Below are 21,975 nucleotides of genomic sequence, written 5' to 3' on the forward strand. Positions count from 1 at the left end.
ACAAGTGCTTGCTTACACTTTGGCAAATTTAAAAAAATGTCACACTGGATTACACAGCAGCATCTTGTCGTGGACCTGTAACAAAAGTAAATGTTTGAATAAATAATTTGGTTTTGAGAGTTACTGACATGAAAGGTGAATTAATTTGGATCCTGTTACTTCTTGAACACTGTACCAATATTAGATCTGAACTGCATAGTGTCTAGACTTAGACTTTCGATCCAAACCAGGGCAATAAATCCGGTTAAACATGTGGAACTTCTCTTGCATTTGATAACTTTTGCACCAGGTATGCAGGACAGTGCTACCCAGCCTTCAGGTGGGGGAATCATGTCTTTCTAATGAGGGATGACCCTATTCTTGCTTTGTAATAGGGTTGTTTTGATTGGGAGAATCACTTGTTCTTTAGTTTCTCAAATGAACAAATGTGCAGATCCATACAAGTGTCCCCTTAGCTTAACAGCTACTGGCTGTGTTGGCTGCAGCCTTCACACACTTAGAGCAATCAGCTTTATTTCTGTTTTTACCTGTTTTCCAAGTGGTAGATGTATGTCTGTGCTTTGCCAAAGCTTATTTTCCAGCTGGTCTGTGTGTGGGATGGCAGTGAGACTTGGTCTCAGACATGGCAGGGAAGAACTCGATGCCCATCAGGCTTTGGCACATCAGCCAGTCATGTTCCCAAAGACCACTGTCTGCTCTCTGTGTCTTTAGCAGGGATGTGACTCACTGATGCAAGCTCAGCCCAAATGCTTGTCTTGATTTTTGCCTTCAGCATCTTTTGGTATTTTTGCTTTTTTTCTTTTTTTTTTTTTTTTTTACATCAGTCTGTGCACTGAAATGCCATCCAAGAAGATGGTATGTAAATTGCTTCAGACTGCTTAAAAACCAATGATACTCAACTTCACAGCCTCTGTTACATGCCTCCTGGCTAAACAGGAGTATGGATACAGCCAAAAAGGGGTTTCTGGCCCTAGAGAAATGTTACTTCTGTGCATCAAAGAGAGAATGTTTGAAAACTATCCAAAATTGCAGGCAACTCAACTGATTCCTACTGAAAGTTGGAACAGATCTTATAGTAAAATGAAGGATTTCTCCCACTGCTTTTCAACACTTACAGTAAGCCTTGTTCTCTATGAATGAGCATGCAAACATTCATTATGTGTTAAAATTGCTATTGGGTCAAAATCAAACCAGATTTTGAGACCTTGACACCCAAATTACACTTTTTCCCAACTTCATATTTGTCTCCTTTCTTCCACTTGCTCAAAGTATCATGAAATAATTCCCAGGAATGTAGTGGCTAGAGAGAGCACAACTCTCTGGTAAATGTCTCTAGTCACGTTAGTAAAAGTTTAGAAGATTGATCTTTAATAATGTCTATTCCTGTACATTTTAATATTTATCCTTACCGAGTCCTTTCTGTACACACCATATGTACAGAGTAAGTAACTTCTGTCCTGCAGAATGGTTAACCTTTGAAACACTCATTGTTCACACTGCATACCCTGAATTTGTGAAGTGAATGCATTGAGATCTGACACAAGCTTAAACTCTTAAGCTCATGCTTGCACATGCAGTTAGTGTTCATACATACATAGTGTTCATACAAACTGACATTTCTGCAGCAAATTGGCTACCTGCCTGAGCAATTTTGATATGGAATTGAGCATGTATTTTTGCCAAACTCTTTAGGGGATCAACAAAGGAATATAAGAATTGCAGTGTGCAACACATTGCTCCTATAAACATCTCATTTGATGCACTCTAAGCTGCATTTTGAACTATGAAGAAGAATTTCTAACCCAAAGTTGGGGATACTGTAAATGACACTTAGTTCCATAAAATTGGAATTTAAGTATAAGTACAGGGCATATGCTTGGCTGTCTGGTAAAAAATTCCATTCAGGCTTTATGAAGTAACATGCCAAAAAAGAATGTTACACCATAGTCTTGTGTATTCCCTGTAATACAAGACATACTAAACTTATTCACCATTAGCTTCTTTTGCTGATGATTTTTCAGAAATACTTACATCAGGCAGGCAGAGATTTAAAGCACGATTTCTGTTCCATACATTGTTTCATCTTTAGACCAAACAGGAATTCCCCAAATTGAAAGCTATTGCAAGGCAACTGAAAGTGGCAGTTTAGTAGTCTGAGTAAATTTTTCCTGGTTAAAATTAGAGGACTTAGTGTACCCAGCTGGGTACACTACTGAGCAAGCTAAGCAGAAAAGGCAAAAACTCATTGGACATGGAGAATGAGTCCATTAGGTGGTTTTCCAGAACCAGGTTGAGGTATTCTGGCAAAAGTCAGAAAAACAATTATTTTTTAAGTTATCCAAATGGCGACTTTTGCCACAGAAGACAGTGGAGCCTTGTCAAGGTTAGAAATTTGGACTTTGTGCCTGTGTGTGCAATTGATTTGCTGGGTCAAATCTCAGCCCGGGTAGAAGAAGAGACTTTTTGCCCCATCTTTACTGGAGCCAGGTTTTCAGCTGATCTGCGCAATTCTAAGTGACCCACTTTACCTTTCTATAAAACGTCTATAACAGTATTTTCAACACATTTGTAAGTCGGTGCAAAAGAAAATGGATTGCGCATTTCACCTCTTATTAGCTTACAAAATCTTTTTTAAAAATTAACTACAGGAAGAGGGAAAAAATCAACTTTGCCTTTCTGTTTCTATAAGTAACCTTAAAAAAGGAAAGTTAATTTTTTTCTTTTAGGAGAGTTTGTATCTGTCAACGGAGTTCAGTGTTGTCTAACAAAACTGTCTACGCTGTTAAATAGCATGGGCACATTTTGAAGTCCCAACTCTGTTTTTACTTGCACTGAGTAAGGACTAAATTTAAAGTGGGAAAAGCATTTAAGATTTGTCTGAAACAGTACAAAAGATTGCAGGATGAAGTAGAGATGAATTGAGCCCATGTACTTAAATATAACTTCTATTTTAAAATGCAGTTTGAAAAAGGAATCTTGGATCATACAAGCCCTGTTTTATGCCAAACAACACAAACTAAGTAAAACACAGAGGTGTTTCACTCTCAATTTGCCCTTTTAAGGTCAGAAAAAAGGAAATTGTCACACACACTGTCTCTTGTATATATTATGGAGAGTTGTTATGAAGTGATTATTTTATAAAGGTTATACATACTTCCAAACAATATTTTAAACACTCCTTTTCTTAATCACGTATAAAATAATGGCATGCTCTCTGTGTCTAGAGAATGATCTTACTATTAACAGGATACGCAGCCTATATAATTTTTTACTAATCTGACATCCCTTTGTGATAGTCTAATATTATAAGGCTTCATTCTTGTATTTCATTGCTAAGGGCCTTATTGTTCGATGTACTATTGTTGAGCAAAGACGGTAGCTTGTGCTTGGCAATTGCTCAAGGCTCAAATCATTAACAAATTCCTTTCAAGGCTGGAGTGCAGTCTGTCCATTGAAAGTTTATAAAATGGGCTGTAATGAGCATCTGATAGGAAAACTCAATTGTCATGTAGATCACCAGAGGGACACTATGTGTGGGCAGGGTCTGACTGTGGACATTCAGATGTACTTCCAAAAACTGAACCTGCAGCAAGAGGAAGGGAAAATCTTTGGTGGCCCTGTGAAGGCACCTCGTAGAGGGGGGTGAAAGATTCAATTTGATATCTGGACCGATTTCTTACAGCATAAACTAACTGTTAACACAGAAAAGGAATGCCCTGTTAGACACTACAGAAGTCCTTTGTCTTAGCAGTCACAGATTCCTCCTTCCTTCGATTATGTTTTTGCCTGAATGAGCCTTAAATCGGAATATGTAGCCCTTGGGAACAAGTTAGGAAAATGTAGTCCCTTTTTACTCTCCAAGGAGAGTGAAATTATTTTGTTCTGTTTATTTCTCCTGAATTTTGCATTTTCTTCTTCCATTTCACAGAATGAATTCATCGTTATTCTTAATAAAACCTTTACTTGAACTAGTTTCCATTTACACTTGATATTTTTCTGTAGGATACATTGAAAATAAGCTGCACAAATGCAGGTTTCAGCCAGGCATTGAACACTATGTAATTTAATTTCTAATAAAGCTCATTCTGTTCTCCAACAGACATCGATGAGTGTGAGACAGCTGGAATATGCATGAACGGGCGCTGTGTGAACACTGATGGCTCTTTCAGATGTGAATGCTTCCCTGGCCTTGCAGTAGGACTGGACGGACGTGTGTGTGTCGGTAAGACAAGCTTAATGTGTGGCGAGTCACAGTTAACCAAGGTTAAGGCATTAATGCTAGACTGATGGACAGACCAAGTTTGAATGTAAAATTTACCATTTTTTCATGGATTGGTGGGTGGTAGTTATAGTGGATACTAACAGCTCGGGGATATTTACTGTAGTAGCCCATTTTGCACTTTTTTCTTTTCCTTTGCATTTAGAGAAAAAATATGTGGGCCAAATCACAAGGCCAGGTAGACTATACAGTGTAGTGCTGTTGGAGGTGAATAGTGCTGTATTAGTTTTGAGTAGGTGAGAATTTGCCTCATTTCTGTCAATGTAAAATTCTTCATTTGTCACTAAACTTAAATATTTAATTACTCTTTCACCTCTTTTTAAAGTGGGACATATCCATTTTTCCACTTCTGCCTGTTTCTCTACAAGTGAAAGATGTTTGAGGTGTTTGACTTTAAAATTCTGATGTGTCTCACAGCCATGATGGGCCAGTTTTTAAAAAGTGAGAAATGTCACTCCTGGACCTGAAAAGATAAACATTTTAAAATCTTATCACTGGAATATCATTACTGACTTTTTCTTTGTTTTTTACAAGCAAAGAAAGATTTTTTTTTTTTTTAACGACAGCATATTTCGTGATCTTTTCCTGATGCAAGTTTTTCTTTTTCTCTCATTCTGCCTTTCTTCAGGTATAAAATGAAAACAAAAGCTTTAGTGTGGCCTTGGTAGGCTTAATCCAGGGTGTTGCACCAGTGGTGATTTTAGCCTTGATGAATAGGAGACAACTAACAAGGTTGGGAGGGGGAGAGAAAATACTTCTTGTTAAAATCAAATCAGTCCTTGAACTCTGAGAATGAAGTAAACAGTACTGAGTTTTTTCGGAAGTTTTGAGATATACTTGGTTCTAGCTCTGAGATCCTGCTGCTAGGCCTGTCAGGTTACAAATAATGTCCCTGTCACATGGCAGAGACTTTGTCCCTTTTCCCCATGGCTTCTTGCTAGTTCAAGGTTAAGTATTGGTTATTCCTCTAATAGTTCACTAATGCATGTTAAGTCATTAAATGCAGTAACTAGTTTGTATGTCTGAACTCTTAGGAGCATGAGGAAGAAGAATTTCCTGTCCTGAGTAGAGTGAGGGTATAGGTGGGTGAAAAGCATAGGGAAATGGTGAAAGATGTTTTGTTTTGACAGCTATTTTACGATGTTTATGACACCTGAGCTACATTTCATACTTGTTGTAATTTATGGCAGTATAGTTGGCTATGGCAGGATTAAGAGAGATTTCTTTCCTCAGATACACATATGCGAAGCACATGCTATGGTGGCTACAAGAGAGGACAATGCGTGAGACCATTAACTGGTGCAGTTACAAAATCAGAGTGCTGTTGTGCCAGCACTGACTACGCCTTTGGGGAGCCTTGTCAGCCCTGCCCAGCGCAAAATTCAGGTACGACATATTTACTGGTACATATTCTAATCTTAGCTTTATGTTGATAAACTATTTTTAGAAAGGTAAAATACAGTTTTGTATTAACATTGCACCCTAAATCAGGAGGGTTAAATTGTCGTATGTACAACGTTATAAATTTTGAGCGATCTGCTATTTTGTATGTTGGAAGGCTACAGGAGAGAATTTTTCGAGGCAACACTAAATGCCAATATCTGGGTCCAGAGTTGTTACCCGCATTAAAACAGATTTTCAAACAACACACTCTATTTTGATAGATGTGGATAACAAAAAGTATAGTTTTGACCTCAAGTTATTAATGGAAACATCTTGAGTAATGCATATATTCAAATCCTTATGAACACCTGTCAGTCAGATGTTTGCTGCCTGGATTCTGTATCCTGCAAGTGATCTGAAATTGTTTATACAGTAAGTAGCCTTTGGATTGTCAATGCAAAAACAAATGTCCAGTTAAGTCATTTGAGAATACTTGAGTCTCTCACCAAAATCCCCACCAAGCGAAGTTGTCTGGAACATAACTTCTCTCTGGCAATCCTAACCATTCTCATGGGCAGAATCTGCTTTTAGGAAAGCACTTCTTCCAAGGAGACTGTACTGACACAGTCCTTGTTGTGAAGCCAGTAAATAGACACCCTGGTTTCACGGAGGTGACTGGCTGCAGGGAGCTAGTTTGAAGCCCAGCTTTGTTGAGTGATTCTTTTCACTCAGCAAATTTGTTGTTGCATATAAACAAAACATGCCATTCGATATGTAGTTCAAAAGCATCTCATACTAACATGATATTTTCTTTGTAGGCAAAAATAACTTTAGATTTATTTTTTAAATCTCAGTTTTAACTGATAGCTTTATGAAAAGCATTAGGGAGACAAAACCAGTGGGAATAAATTAGGCTGGTTGAGCTGATGTGAGCTCTTCAGCAGGCACTTGCCAACCACCATTTTATAACATGCTGTGTTGTTTAGAATAGCAAAACACCAAGGAAATGTTACCAGAATAGGAAGGAGCCTTTCCAGCAGCCTCTGCTGGTATCAGTGGGCTCTTCTTATTGTACAGTAGAGTTGAAATCTTTTGTAAATGTTGGACTTTGTATCATTGACTTCTGTTTTATATTTGAATTACTTTAGCAGAACATTTACACATGTGGAAGCTGGTTTTCCTGTGTTATTTTGCCCACCTCCTCAGTTGTTAAAAAAATGCCATCTCATGTAGGGTGAAGTGTCGCATTTCTTTGGGCTTTGAGTGGGGGAGGGAAGAGAAGATTTCTTAGAGAGGGGGATTTTATCAGAGAGACTGAAAAAAATTCCTGAAAGGAAGACATTTGTGTCTCTGTGCTCCTCAGAACCTCTTTGCAGAAGTTCCTGCCATTCTAGACTAAAAGTTTTGCTGATGCATGTCCAGAGCAGGTCTGCTTTCACATACAGTGGCAGTGATTATTTGATTCAAGGAAGGTACATATTAATCTGCTGGTTATGATACTATTGGGAGAGGTGTTGCATGTGATTTTCTTTAAAGAAAAGACAGCTAATCCCATAAATATTTTTAATATTTATTAATTTTAGCAGTTAAATTATTTGGGCTGTTATTAAACTGCAAATATATTGGAAAATGCTGACCTCTGTGGCAAAAATTAATGCTGATCTGGCTGTCAGTTTATTCCGGTAATTTTTCTGAACTCAAAAGAAGAACTTGAATCCAGTGGTAATTGAGATATTTGAGATACTTTGATACCTATCTTAATTATTTTTTTTAAGGATAAGAGATCCTTGATCTGCTCTGAACTCCTGAAGACACTCCTGCTAAATGAAGTTAAATATGGGCTAGATTTATAGGAAAACTTTTTCTGTTTTCTGATCACTTTGAATGTGCGCCTTGAGCAAGGGCTTGGACATACGAGTTCTGGAGAATCTTGCTGTCAATATGTCACGGTTCATTTGTGTAGGAGGGCCAGCATGAAGTTTATGCCTATTCCTAAATGCCTCAGTTCACCATGTGAAGTTTTTACTCATCCATCTTCATGAGCAGAGGCAGACCCTGAGTCTGCTAAAATGTTTCACACGTTCAGAACACTGTGAGGCTATTAATGTTTTTAGAATAATTGAAAGGCATGTTATTTCATTCGAATAATTAATTGGCGTATTGTAAATGATGATGCTGAAAGCAATGAGCTAAGAAAGAATATTCCAGTAAATATTTTAATATTTTTGCAGCTGAATATCAGGCTCTGTGCAGCAGTGGAACTGGCATGACTGCAGGAGGAAATGGTAAGATCACCTAATGTAATTCAAACTATATCAGTTCTGGCCAAAAGTGTTACCTTGATATCCTTGATTTGTTAGACATGCTGGTGGGGATGATGGCAGGAAAGAAAGGGAGGAAGGCTTATTCAAATGGGTGTTTGCAACACATTAGAATAATTTAGGATGAGATGAGTGGAGCATGCCATTTCACTAGTGCATCCTCTCTGTTTTATGCCATGGAATGTATGTGAGTGCTGTTATAAAATAATAGCAAATTTGTGAGAAGTGTTATTACCTATATGACTTAGAAATCATATATGTGAGTCATACTTGCACATTTCAACTGAAATAATCCTGAAGAATAAAGCCATGTTGAACGTTGAGCTTCCTCACATGTTTTCATCTGTCAAAAGGCCAGGCTGACAGAGTTAGGTTAATTACAGGGAAGGAGCAAATGATTACAATAAAAACTTTGTAGTCGTAGAACTGTGAAACTGCAAACTCTAAGTCAGCCAATGCTCACTAGTAGATTTGCTGGCAGTAGAGAGGGAAAAGCATTCAGAAAGGAGGGATCTTCATGCTTTGGAGAGTGATGCCATCTGGAAATGCTATGAATCAGGAGATACAGGGGTGTATTAGTACATGTGCATCTCTAAATGTAAGACCCCAGTTTAATATCCCAGTTCTTATCTCCAGTTGCAAGTCTCTTAAATGTCTGTGGGCTAGAGTTGGTCTTAAATCAGCGTGAAAGGGATGCTTTTTTCTCTGGAGTGTGAATATTTAGGTGTGAATTCCTAATCAGAACTACATGATTATAAATATGGAACAGCCAGTGTTAGTGATATTGAAAATATATCTTTTTCTAGTTTGGAGAATTAACCCTACAACCCCTCAACAACTGACTTTGGTTTTTTACCTTTATGTAGATATTAATGAGTGCTTACTGGATACCGATCTCTGTCCAAATGGAAGGTGTGAGAATCTGCACGGAACATACAAATGTATTTGTAACCCTGGCTATGAAGTGGATTCAACTGGGAAAAACTGCATTGGTATGAAATGTCCCGTTTTTAATTTTGAAGTTTGATGCTTGTTTTTATCCTCCTTCACCTTTTTTTTTTTTTTTTCCCCCAATGTTTCATCAGATCTACTAGCTGCTCTTCTGATATTTCTGGATGTTTCTGCTGAATTCTTGTTTTAATTTCAGTACTTTGCAATGCTCATAAAACCCTCCACTGTGAGGCTGTAAAGGACCGTTGCCATCAGTGACTCAAATCACTGGCAACCAGGCAATAAACATCCAGTTTGGTTAAATCCACTGAACATGCACTCTGCAGTACCAATGTTTCTCAAAATCAAAGGAAGCCAGATCCTGCAATTACAATGCGCCACAGAAGGCATCTAGGATCACCAGTGTGCTAGGTGCCTCCAAGAGCAGGGGATTTAAGTAAAACTCCCCACTGATCATAAGAAGATAGGCATCCCATATGCTACAGAAGGCTTACATGGTTTCTCCCAACTCTGACTTTGGGGAAAATTCCCTTTCAACTTTCAGACAGGGCTATTGGTTTAACTTTAAGTGTACTGGCCAGACACAGGAAAATTCATTGTCATTGGAAGCACCAGCAGAATCTGATGGCATGGTGTCTCTAGATAGGGCAGATTTCCTGTGCTGTGCAAGTGAAAAAAATCTAAAGCCAAATTTTTCATCACAGAAAAGGTGAAATAAGTTCTTCTTGCTCCTTAGAGGTGACCAGTGGAAGCACTGTGGCATGGGATAAAAAGAATTCAAATAAGTAGCAGTCCAGTTTCTTCTCACACTGTCTGGGATGTAAAAAAACCCATCAGATGTCTGCAGACTCCTGTTACAAATTTTAATTCTGGCAATTCTCTTGTTCTATTACATGGTCCCATCGAAAGCCCATAACTTAAAACCCTTTAGATTCCTTTCTTCCACTCCTGCATTGGTGCATTGTTCCAGACCTCCTTTGCACAACTGATTAGAAATTTCTTCTGGTTTCCTGTTAAAATTTATTTGTGACCATTTTATTACCAGCTGATGTTGTACTAATATTATCCTTTGACTTAGCACCATGTCAGCACTTATCCCCAAAGTATTTATAAAGAATCATCATATCCTTTCTCAAACTCTGTTGGCTAAACTATCCAAATCCACACTTTCAGTCTTTTCATAAAAGCAGAGGCTGCAGCCTTCTCTTGAACATGACTGATCTGACCAGTATACCGTCTTCTGATGAGGTCTGACCAGTGCCTTGTACAGTGGTGTCAGCAATTCTCCATTGCCCCTAGGAATATCCTGCCTAAACTGATTCTAGAGTGCATTAGTCTTTTCTCAAATACATGTTAGACTTTGGGATCAAAGTCAACCTCTAATTGGGAGTTACATCCAGAGTTTTCTCTTCTCGATAGCCTTCAACTGATGAGTTCTGGTTTATAGCATGTTATTGTTATTGGTCCCTAATTGCAAGGGTTTGAACGTTGGTGATTATATTTCATCTTATTTCTCTCATTCACATTGTCAAGATTAATTTAGTCTTGCATGATTCTCTGTATTGGTAATAACTTCCAGCTTAGTGTTGTCCGCAGTGTTTGAGCCCATTCATTTTTTATTTCTACATTGCAATGAATATTTTATAGGACCAGTCCCAAGACTGATCCCTGAAAGGCATTGCTAATATCCTCTCTCCATTGTGATTACTCCCCTTTTTAATATACCCTACTGTAATCTCTCCTTCAGCCAGCTCTGGAACCACCTTTAAGTTCTTAAATTCCTTCCTGTTATCTCCAGCTTACATAATAATTTTATTTGGGTTCTACTTAAACCTAAAAGGCTTAAGTCATCTATGTTATCCCAGTCTAAACTATCCACTATTTTATTTTTAAAAAAATAAGAGTTGATCTATCTTTGAAAGTCATGCTGTAATTCATCCCATTTTCCCATTTGCTTCTTTGGCTTTAATTATCCATGTCCCATTTCAGTGTCTGCCCATAGCTTATGGCATCCCTTCTCTTCTCCCCATCCATCTGTGAGTTTTCCAGCTGCTCCCCAGCCCACCCTGTTGCAGCCCACATCCATGCTCCATCACAGCTGTTTCCCATTCTTCCATAATGTTCCACCTGGCCCTCTCTCAATTTTTCTGAACTCCTGTGACGCTTCCCACATGGTCTGTTTTATTCTGCAAATCTCCCTGCTTTTCCTAGCACTTTTGCTGTTCCCAGCTGCTGTGCTGACCCTCTGAGTCTTCCCAACTTCTCTCAACACTTTCTGAGGCCTCTCTGACTTAGCTAATTGTTCCTGTCTGCTCTCATGGTCTCTCCTGGTCTTCACCTGCTATTCCTGGCCCATTGCCACCTTCTTGCAACTTCTCTCTAATGACCACAGCTCTTCCAAAGATTTCCTAAGGGCGCTTGAAGTTTAGCACTAGCATTTCTATTTAAATTTTTCACCTCTGAAGCAAGTGTAGACTTACATTGGCCTTGTTAACCATAACATCTAAGACAGTTCACAGCCAGCTTGGAAAAAATGGTGATTTAAAGACCAGGATGACCAGCAAATCCTCTCCTCCAAACCAATCCTCTCCTCATTTCTTTCATGACTGTGGGGGCTGCTGTGCAGGGAATCAGAGACTGCACAGATCTATTCCACAATATAGGCAAGATGAAAGTGTGATTCCCAGCTTCATTTTGAACCACAGTATGGCTGTCACATATTATGAATATGCGTAGAAAGGAAGTATGAGCTCTTATAAAAGCAAAGCAGTCTGCTAAAGAACAAAGCTCAGAAAAAAGCCAACAAAAGTATACAGAGATGGGTCGTTTGTTTTTTTTTTTTCCCCTATTTAAAAAACAAAATTAAAACATTAATTTTTCTCTGGGTAATATTTGTGTGGGTTGAATTCATATAACTATTATTGTTTCCATTATTTTAATGACAGTTTTCATGAAGAAGGAAGGTACAGTAACTGGGATCTTTAGTGTTAATTTGGAATGGTCATTTCCATTTGAAATAATTCCAAGCCTGTTGCCTACTAAAAGAATCTAGAAATCTTTTTAGTGTCTTTGAAAAACAGTGCAAGTCGTGTGTGAGTATTCTTCCTCTGTCTCCCTCTTGTCTCCTTCTTCTCTCCATATACACAAAATCTAATGAAATGTGGCTGTTGGGAGGGAAATTCTGTCCTGGCTTCTATTCCAGAAATGTTTTCTTTCTTAAAAAGTTACTGATTTTCATTATAGACATTGATGAATGTGCGCTGAACATGCTGCTTTGTGACAATGGGCAATGCAGAAATACCCCTGGAAGTTTCACCTGCACCTGTCCAAAAGGATTTGTATACACTCCTGACCTAAAGACATGTGAAGGTAAGTGATAGCACTCCATTTCATCCTAGTTTTATTCATTTGGGTTGTTTTCAGATTGTGCCAGAAATACTTTGAACCTCGATGAGAATATAATGCATAGAACTAAAAAAAAAAATGAAGAAATTGTATGGGGAAGCAGGGGAATGAGGAGAGACAAGGCCAAAATGAAAGCATTAATGGAATAGCCTGTATTAGGTCTGTACTAGCACTCTCCTTATGGACTACTACCAGTGGGCCCACACTGTGCCAAGGGTGAGAAAAAACAAGTTTTACAAATCTATTATCTTGTGTGGAGAACAGAGCCAGACGGCTCCTAGTTTGAACCCTTTTTGAGCCACAGACAGGATGTGTATCAAATCATTTAAACAACACAGTCCATCACCACAAAGCAGGGCAATAGCTGGATATCACTGAAAAATGAGATGCTGCTTCCAAGTTGAAAGTTTTAATGTTCTAACGTGTCAGTGTGTCTTTAGGACACATGCATCATTAGTCTATTGTGAAGAGTTTCATAACAGAAAAACAGAATATCAGGAAAACTGGTCATGAGGAAAGCTTCTTCCATTTTTCCCTAAGCTGAAAAAGGCCATATGTATTTTTGTTAATGCTTCCTGGCACTAACAGCAGTGTGTTTCTCTTCTAGATATTGATGAGTGTGAATCTAACCCCTGTGTTAATGGGGTGTGCAAAAACACACCAGGCTCTTTCGCTTGTGAATGTTCTCCTGAAAGTACTTTGGATACAACCAGAACCATCTGCATAGGTATTTATTCTTCTGAAGATTTTATGTTTGCTGGTTGAAAATGTCCAGTGACATACAAACATTGTACACCAAGTTTAGAAAATATTTAAAAATAACTTGTGTAGATGAATTTAGTGGAAAACGTTACAGAAACAATGTTAAGAAAGTGTTTGTTTTCACCATGACTGTAGGTACATAAAGTGCGACTAGCACTTGAGAGCATGGTGTGCTTCCATGTCAAATTTGAAAGAGAGGTGAAATTTTTTGGTAACAAATACAGAAATGCTAAGACTACTTCTTCAGGACTATGGTCACCCACTTAATTCCTCCTGCAAGAGGGGTGGATGTGTTCTCGTTAAGATCTGCTCTCTGGAAAGGCCAGTTTTCTATCTGAGATGGAGCATGAGTAAGTTGTGTACGGTCCAGACCAGCTCAAGAGCAGTCACAGAGAATGCTGTGACTCAGATGCTCTGTGGACTCATAATTTCTTCCCTTACCTGTTCTGGAGGGACAGTAATTTATAGCTGTTGCCTCGTTAGTGAGGAACACCATGGAACTATAGCTCTGTCTAATCCTTAGCTATTTCCTGCCACTCTCTATATGGGAAGGTCAGATATCCAGACTGCGGGATCTAATAGATTAATGGAAGATCTAGAAAGCGTTCATATCTACCCCGTTCTTCTGCATGTGCCTCTAATCTGAGTCATAATAAATACAGTTACTCAGATCTTGAATGGTGTTGAGATATTCCCTGTTAAGGTCAATAAGCATAAAATAGGATTTGCAAGGGCTCTGTGCTGGGATGATTTCAGGCTATAGTCCAGCATAGAGAAGGATAAATTAAGAGCTTTTAAAATAAATTCAGATCTGACGTGGTCAGTTGTAATGAAAGGATGATTCTTTTTCATGGTTAAATTCAAGCGTGTTTGCAAATATATGAATGTATAATGCTAAACAATCTGCATGACAATACATTGGGATTTTTCCGAAACAGAAACTGTTAAGGGTACCTGTTGGCAGAACATAGTGGATGGAAGATGTGAAATAAATATCAATGGAGCAACTCTGAAGTCCCAGTGCTGTTCCTCACTAGGTGCTGCTTGGGGAAGCCCATGTACACCATGTGAACGAGGTAACGCTGTTCATTTTCCTCAGGAATTTAGGATTTTTCCTGTTCCGGGTTGGTCCAGATTATTGTCATAGAAGTTTGGGCACAGGCTAGACAAATAACTTTACTTGTGCTATTATCAAGCACTCATTCCTTATTCAGTCTGAAAAAGAGAAGTCTTGGTATTTGAGAGGTAGCATGTGGCTATAGAAGGTTCTAACTTTGGATTGTATAGTAAATATTTTACAAGTTTAAATTCTGAAGGGAAGGGACCACACCTACAGTCTAACTTGCAGCATTACTTTAGCATAGTTTGTCATAATTAGTGAGCTACAGTTCCTAATGATGTAGCAATAGATGCATGTTCCCCAGAGCTCCCAAGAAAGTGTTTGCAACAAATGGATCTTTGGTGTGGTAATGGAGGGAGGAGAGGGCGTAGCCCTTGTTATTATACTCTGTAGATTAACTGCTGACCTAGAGAATCATATGGTTGATCAAGAAATGGGTTGAGGTCTCTGCATATTCGCTTGATAATTAGACTGAACTGTGGGATGAGCTGGGAACCCAGGGATGAGCTGATGAATGCAGAAATGTGTGTGAGTTGTTACTTCTATATGCTGAAAGCTGCTAGTTTGCTCAAATCTTTAGTTAAATTCATCCTGTATATCTTAGCAGAATTCATCCTCATCCATCTGTGGTAAATAGGGCTGTAATGTGCTGTGATCAAATTAAATTAATTAATTGATTTGAATGAAGCAGGAATCATATAAACACTTTTGGGTTAGCTAGCTAAGACACATGGGAAGCAAAAGAGGATAATGGCTGACACCTTATATAGTTTATGTAGTTGCCCCATCTTATCTCTTTATTATTTCAGAAATACTGAGATACTGTCTAAGCACTCACACTTCTCATAGCAATAAACTCTAGATAATATTTCACATGATCAGTTTTGCACAATAAGTTAATGGTGAGTTTTGGACTGTAGTGTTCTAAAAGTTCACTTTTGTTTGTTTTACAGACCCAATATGTCAAAAGGGATATTCAAGAATAAGAGGAACATTGTGTGAAGGTATTTATTGTTGCCTTAACATAAATCAGCGTGAATGAAAAATGCCAGTGTTTTGATTTAAGTGGTTAATTTAGCATAGAGGAACACTATGCCAAATTCTTACCTCGTGTAGTTCCATTAGAGTTATGTCAGGGATGAATTTGGTTTCAGTTTGTTTAACATTCCTACATACTCACAGTTTATCTCAAAGTACACACTTGCAAATATAGTGTCTACCAGTATAAGGAGATGATTCTCTCTCTTCAAATACTGTTAACTGAGTAACCTATTTGGGCAAAATATGCATCTTACATATGTTATAAAACATGGCAGTATTGATACAGTGGTATGACAAGCCATTACTATACTTTAGAAAAAGAATGTTTAAAGACTATATTTCACATGAATGTTTTGTTTTGTTTTGTTTTCTTAACCTTGGCTTTCTTCCATGCAACATTATATGACATCAGGCATGTTCCAAAGCATAGTTTCAGTCTTATTAAAAAAAAAAAAAAAAGGCGTCAGGACACAGTTAAACTTTGGTTAAAGAAAAGGTTGAAGATTTTTAAATGTGTAGCTTTTTGCTTGGTATGAGATGACTCTATACTATTATGTGAGAATTGAAGGTCCCACCCTATTTCATCTTCACTTGAATTGATTTGAACCCCTGGCAAAGTACTGCATATTTCCATAATATGCAGAAGCTCAGAGAGTCTCAAACTGCTGTGGGTCATCCTGACTGACATCTGACATGACACTGCAGTTAAAATATTTTTTAAAAATTACTCCCATATGTAGCTTCCATAAAGAAACATTGTTTTTTCCCTTAACAAAAAATAAAATAAAACAACAACAAAAAAAGAGGAACACCCTCAACACATATTCTTTGCTTTCCAAATGATGACTGAATACCTTGGCATGTCTGTGCTGCAGACCCACTGTACATAACTTATCTGACCTCAGCAACACTTTCTGGAGTGTGTAAGTGAAAGAAAAGGGAAAGAAAAAAAAAAGAGTGGCCCCACCTATCTCTCTTCACAAGGAAAGTCTTAGAACATTTTCAACACTGCTGGGATGGAAAGTTTATCCTTCCAAGATGTAGACATAACTGTTTTCAGCATTTCCTTTAGCAGCACTTCGGATGACATCTATTACATGCTTTAATCTTTCTCATTTCAGTAGGACCTGGATAGCCCCAGATTTTTCAGAGTATTTTCCCCTGCTTTTAACATACTGAAGCTGTATTTGGGTTTTAACCAATGTAAGCATTTTTCAAGACAGGGGAAGATCTCTAGGAAATTTACTGGCAAGTGAGAGACAAGACAAGGGAGTAAGTTTAGTTCCCAAAAGGTGATACTCAGTTCTCCCATACACAGCCCATGTAAAATGAGTAATGGACCTTGTGCAAGGAAATAAGTGAACTAAATTGGCAGTGTTCCTCTAGTTTACGGGTGAGCCCTGGAGTTGTCAGCTGGAATATTGCTCACAGGCCGTGAACTGTGTTTCAGTGGTTTCTAATAGTCCACTGGCTTTACTTCCTGCTTTCCAGTCAATGTGGGCCTTTTATTTACAGTATCTGTTCAAGGGTAGAGGCCACTGATGTCCACCCGACGTTTATCCTCCACCCTGCTCCACGCGGTTTGAGAGCGGCAGAGTCTGCACCAGTTTTGTCTGGAGGCCTAGCGAGTCCAGCCTACCCACTTCTTGATTACTCTATACATGAGTGTTCAGCTATAGATTATCAGAGTCATTCTTTTCTCAGTTCTTGTTCTTATCCTCTCCTGTCTTAAAAATTGTCAGGCTTCATCTTGAGCCATATTTAATGCTGGAGGCTTTTTTCCTAAAGGCAGTTGTGAAGCATTTGCTTTTCACAAAGGACTCTGGTGGGAGGACCCCACACTTAGATTACTAAACATTTATTTATGCTCAGGCCAAGCTAACACAGTTAATCAAATTATCCTTACCCAAAAGTACTAAATTTGCCACTTAAATATAGAAATATAATCTTTACCTAATGAAGTTAAACTCTGTGTGCAGTCATAAGGAGTTTATTTTAATCTATATAAAGTTACTAATTGCTGACAAGGTCATAGGGCCAGATTTCAGACGGTGTTGTAGCTTCTAGACATGCAGAGGCGTGCCTGATAAGACACAAACATTAAAAATACAAAAATTTAAAAAAACGTTAAAAAAATACAGCATAACTTAATCTCGTTGGAATAATGCATAATCTCATTATGCATTTACCTGTGTCTTTCTTTGCCCATTTGCTTCAAAAGTCTGGCCCACAGTGAGTATGAAAATTGATATAATTTTTAAATGCCCCTCCCTTTTTTTGTTACTTTTGAGTTTGATTTCAGTATATGTAGGAATGACAAATAACAATATATATTATTTCTAATCATCATCAGTTTTCTGTAATTAATTGGTTCTGGCCGACTTGCATAGGAAATCCTAAATATTTGGAATTTTGTCAGGCCATGTAAACTGCTGTGGTTTTGTATTTTATCCTAAAAAACAAACATTAGAGTGTTCATATTTTTTCTGATTTGTTCATGTTTAGCATGCTAGTGATTACTTTTATTCACATTTTGTTTGGAAATAGATGTAAATGAATGTGAGGTGTTTCCTGGAGTCTGTACGAATGGGCAGTGTGTCAATACCTTAGGATCGTTTGTTTGCCAGTGCCCCAATGGAATGACTTTAGATGCTTCTGGACGAACGTGTCTTGGTAGGTATTAATTCCATTTACAGGTCTACTAGGGAAGAGCAAATCCATGTGGTGAGCAATGTTTGTGCTACATGTTTTCTTACAAGTAAGGAATATTATTTTTGTCCGCATAAGTAATTTTCAAATGGAATCAATCAGGGACGTGAACTTAGTTCAACTGGAACACGAACAGATTCCAATGGTAGTAGCTAAAGCCCATCACCATCGCTAGGTGGTGAATAGCATTGATTTAGTTCCAGATTCTTCATCTGACAAATCCCTACAGATCATCTGTGCTCTTAGCAGTCTTCATCCGCAGCCCCACTGAAATCACCAAGGTTGGAAGAGTGGTCGGGGGTACCATTGTGGGCCAGGACTCAGGCATCTGAGGAGGGATGTGGTGTTCCTAGCCACACTGTGCACCTTAATGGAGGGTGCAACAGAATATCAAAGTTTTGTACGCTGTCCATCCAAAGCACCTTTGTCCCTTTATGGCAGTAAATGCCTAAGAGTTGTCTCAGAACGAGGCATAGCTTGTAGTAATTAAAAGGCCTTATATAGGTATGGTAAGCTGGAACGCTTAAAATCCTTTTCTGATCCAAAATTTACTTCAAGTGTTGAGCACCATTTTTCAGAATGGTGCTTTAAACTTACTTCAACTCTTAATTTCTGAGTTTAGTGTTAATATTTTGCTGTTAGAAATTATGCAGTGTGCTTGGTACACTCCTCTGAGTCCACAAAAACATGGAGCATACTGTCCTGTGAAGGGATTCTGGAAAAGGATTCCTCTGCAGTGAACTAAATTTTCTCTTTCTCTCTCAACATATTGTTCAATTGCCCAACAGACATTCGCTTGGAGAGTTGCTACCTGCAGCATGAAGATGAGCAATGCACCTCACAAATACCAGGCCGACACCGAATGGATGCTTGCTGCTGTTCAGTGGGGGCAGCATGGGGCTTTGAGTGCGAGGAGTGCCCTCTGAAGGGATCACCTGAATTTGAAGCTCTTTGTCCAAGAGGATCTGGGTTCTCTACAAAGATAGAGATAACTGGGAAACCTTTCTCTAAAGGTATGCAATCCGTTTGTGGTTCATTGCCAGCAAATCCTGCCGGCTTTTCCTTTCACTCTTCCCTCGGACAATTCCTGTGGGTCTGAAGATTTCGGTGATAGTCAGGCATGTCACTCACCTTAAGGCACATTTGAAAATCCAATTAGATTTCCTGGAAATTAAGGCTAGACTAAAACACAAGATAATTTAGTCCGTGTCACAGACCATTAAATACCATATAATACTGCAGCCTGAAAACACTAAGTTTGTGTCTTTACTAGAGAGGTTAAATTGTGCCTGACTTGGCTTCCTGTGTTGCATCTAATGGCACCTCTGGCTGATGGAATAGCTTTGAAAACCTGGCACCTCATAGTACAAGAACTGGAACAAACTGAGCAGTCAGCTTTGGATGTATTGAAAGAGCAATCCTTCTTACCTGTGCAGGGTACAATAACTTAAATTCTACTGTGGAGCAAGCAAGGGAGGGTGAACAATTTTGGGAATTTCTTGTGGAGCTACTTGGAGAAGTAGAGAAAAATGTTTCCAGGATGACAGCTCAAATCAACAGAGTTTAATTTACTGTAAACCAAGTCTTGTTATGACTGTTGTTGGTAAACTTCCAGCATTAACTGGGAATCACACAGTGACACCCTAGCATCATGTGTTGAAAGTCGTCTTTCCAGGGTTACCAGTGGGCTTAAGCTGGACAAGGTCAGAAGCACAAATGGATGTTTATAAAGAAAGCCAGTTACCCAAAAACTAAACATTCTGAAGTCTGAAAGGAGGGGAAAATATATATGAATGACAATTGCTGCTGTTAGTTTCAGCGCTAGTTTTATAAACAGTTACTAAGCCATTAATTATCCATAAAGAAAAGTGACATGTGCTTTTATTTATGCTCGTTATGTTTTCTGTGACTCATGGAAGTCACATTTTTTCCTCAGAAACCAGAAGACAGAGTGGTTCTTTTGGAAGCTCCCTTTGCCTGTGTAGGTTTGATCCTCTGTCCACTGAAATCTTACTTTTGACTTCAGTGAGCTGCAGATCAAATCCTGCAGGACAAAGGGGAGAGTAATAACATTTTATGGCAGAAAGTGCTCTTGGCAGTTCCAGCGCAGGTTGTCTACATTGTTGGTTAAGTGGAAGTCAATATCAGTTTATGTAGCATGGTCTACAATTTTCCCCAAAGGAGGGGTCATTATCATGAGAAAGGACGAGCTCTGAAGTCGGCATTGTTCTTTTGTGCACTGTTTTTGTATGAAGTGATAACATCGTATGTCCTTACTGTTTCATTTTTAGATATCAATGAATGTAAAATGGTCCCCAGTCTTTGTACCCATGGAAAATGCAGAAATACCATTGGCAGTTTTAAGTGTAGATGTGACAGTGGATTTGCCCTTGATTCTGAAGAGAGGAATTGCACAGGTAAACTTCATGGATGTCTCTCTCATAACTTTGATTTGAAAAGGAAAAACTTAACTCCTTTGAAAATACTGTGAATGTGTTTTGTCTTACAGATATTGATGAATGCCGCATCTCTCCTGATCTTTGTGGCCAAGGCATCTGTGTCAATACTCCTGGAGATTTTGAATGTGAATGTTTCGAAGGCTATGAAAGTGGATTTATGATGATGAAAAACTGCATGGGTATGTTTTGTATAGACCATAGATATGCAATAGCATGCTGTGTGCTAGTATGCTATGCATGGTTTTTTTGTTTGTTTGGTTGGTTTTTTTAAGGTTTGATTGTGCCTGGGTTTAGGTCCCTCTCATTTTTTGAGTCCTATTAAAGCTCACTTTAACTTGATTTCCACCCCAAAGGTGAATTTGCTGCTTCTGCAGGATGCCAAAGCATCTTTGAGCAAGAGTCAGGATTTTAGGATGTTAAATTTATCCCCACAATCCCCATTTTGCTAAGTGGGACACCGTCCTGAACTTTGAAGTTGGAGTAGATTAAAATTTAGAAGAAGCCTTTTTTGAATTTATTTTATTTTCTTTTTTTAACTGCACTGTGGTGTAAGGGGTGACTAGCTGTAGGAAAGGCTCCAGAGCTGATCTAGACAGATGGTGCTGTGATGGGTAGCAGACTATGGGGAGGGATGGGCTGCCGCTGTGGCAGTGCTGGCCCCTGCAGTGATGTGCCTTCCCTTCTCCCCACAGACATCGACGAGTGTCAGCGCAATCCCCTTCTCTGCCGAGGCGGCACCTGCATCAACACAGAGGGAAGTTTTCGGTGCGATTGTCCTCCAGGCCATCAGATATCACCAAATATCTCTGCATGTATAGGTGAGACATGCAGGCAAAGTCAATATTGTGCACAGCTTTTTATACTGTTCCTGTGCTGCATGTGCATTTACAGTGTTTGCTTTAGTATCATTTTCATTCAGACCTAAAACGCGTTTCTCTTTTTTTCTTTTGCAACAGACATTAATGAATGTGACCTAAGCACCAGCCTGTGCCGAAACGGACATTGTGTCAACCTGATTGGAAAGTATCAGTGTGCTTGCAACCCTGGATATCAGTCCACACCTGACAAGTTATACTGTGTTGGTAAGGACAAAATCTACATGGGATCTCTAGCAAACAGGGAAGATAAAACACAAATAACTGTTTCATTTTCAGTAGTTGTATAAGACATTTTTAACTGTGATTCAAAAATCTAGTACAGTCTGTCAAAATAGTATGCAAAAAACCCAAAATATGCACATCCATTACTTGCAAGCAATGAATGAAATTATGGCAGTGCTACAGTTAACTGGGTAATAGCTTATTTTCTCTAGTAAATCAATCATGATGCATAAAATAGCATACTATTTTAAATGGCCTAAGACTTCAGGCTTTGATCATTAAGAGGGAATACCTTGTTAAATCCTGAGTTCTATGTTTTATTAAAAATCAGCATTCCTGATAGACCATGGAGTAGAATCATGTGGTTCAATTGAATTTTTCCTAATTTGATCTGCAATTGTCTCAAATATAGGGGCTTTTCCTATATTCAAAAATATAGGGCCTT

At 38.6% G+C, this 21,975-nt stretch overlaps 1 protein-coding gene across 1 annotated transcript in view; it reads left to right on the forward strand.

Moving 5' to 3' along the window:
• FBN1 (fibrillin 1) overlaps nt 1-21,975 on the forward strand; it is a 158,572-nt gene that overhangs the window by 80,797 nt on the left and 55,800 nt on the right. The window contains exons 15-28 of the mRNA XM_072870543.1: nt 4,100-4,222; nt 5,513-5,665; nt 7,894-7,947; nt 8,850-8,975; nt 12,178-12,303; nt 12,947-13,066; nt 14,040-14,177; nt 15,175-15,225; nt 17,810-17,935; nt 18,760-18,984; nt 20,263-20,388; nt 20,481-20,609; nt 21,123-21,248; nt 21,387-21,512. Coding sequence (XP_072726644.1) covers nt 4,100-4,222; nt 5,513-5,665; nt 7,894-7,947; nt 8,850-8,975; nt 12,178-12,303; nt 12,947-13,066; nt 14,040-14,177; nt 15,175-15,225; nt 17,810-17,935; nt 18,760-18,984; nt 20,263-20,388; nt 20,481-20,609; nt 21,123-21,248; nt 21,387-21,512 — 1,749 coding nt within the window. The remainder of the gene's footprint in view (nt 1-4,099; nt 4,223-5,512; nt 5,666-7,893; nt 7,948-8,849; nt 8,976-12,177; nt 12,304-12,946; nt 13,067-14,039; nt 14,178-15,174; nt 15,226-17,809; nt 17,936-18,759; nt 18,985-20,262; nt 20,389-20,480; nt 20,610-21,122; nt 21,249-21,386; nt 21,513-21,975) is intronic.

Source organism: Ciconia boyciana, chromosome 8 (assembly GCF_034638445.1).
Source record: "Ciconia boyciana chromosome 8, ASM3463844v1, whole genome shotgun sequence".
Classification (NCBI taxonomy): domain Eukaryota; kingdom Metazoa; phylum Chordata; class Aves; order Ciconiiformes; family Ciconiidae; genus Ciconia; species Ciconia boyciana.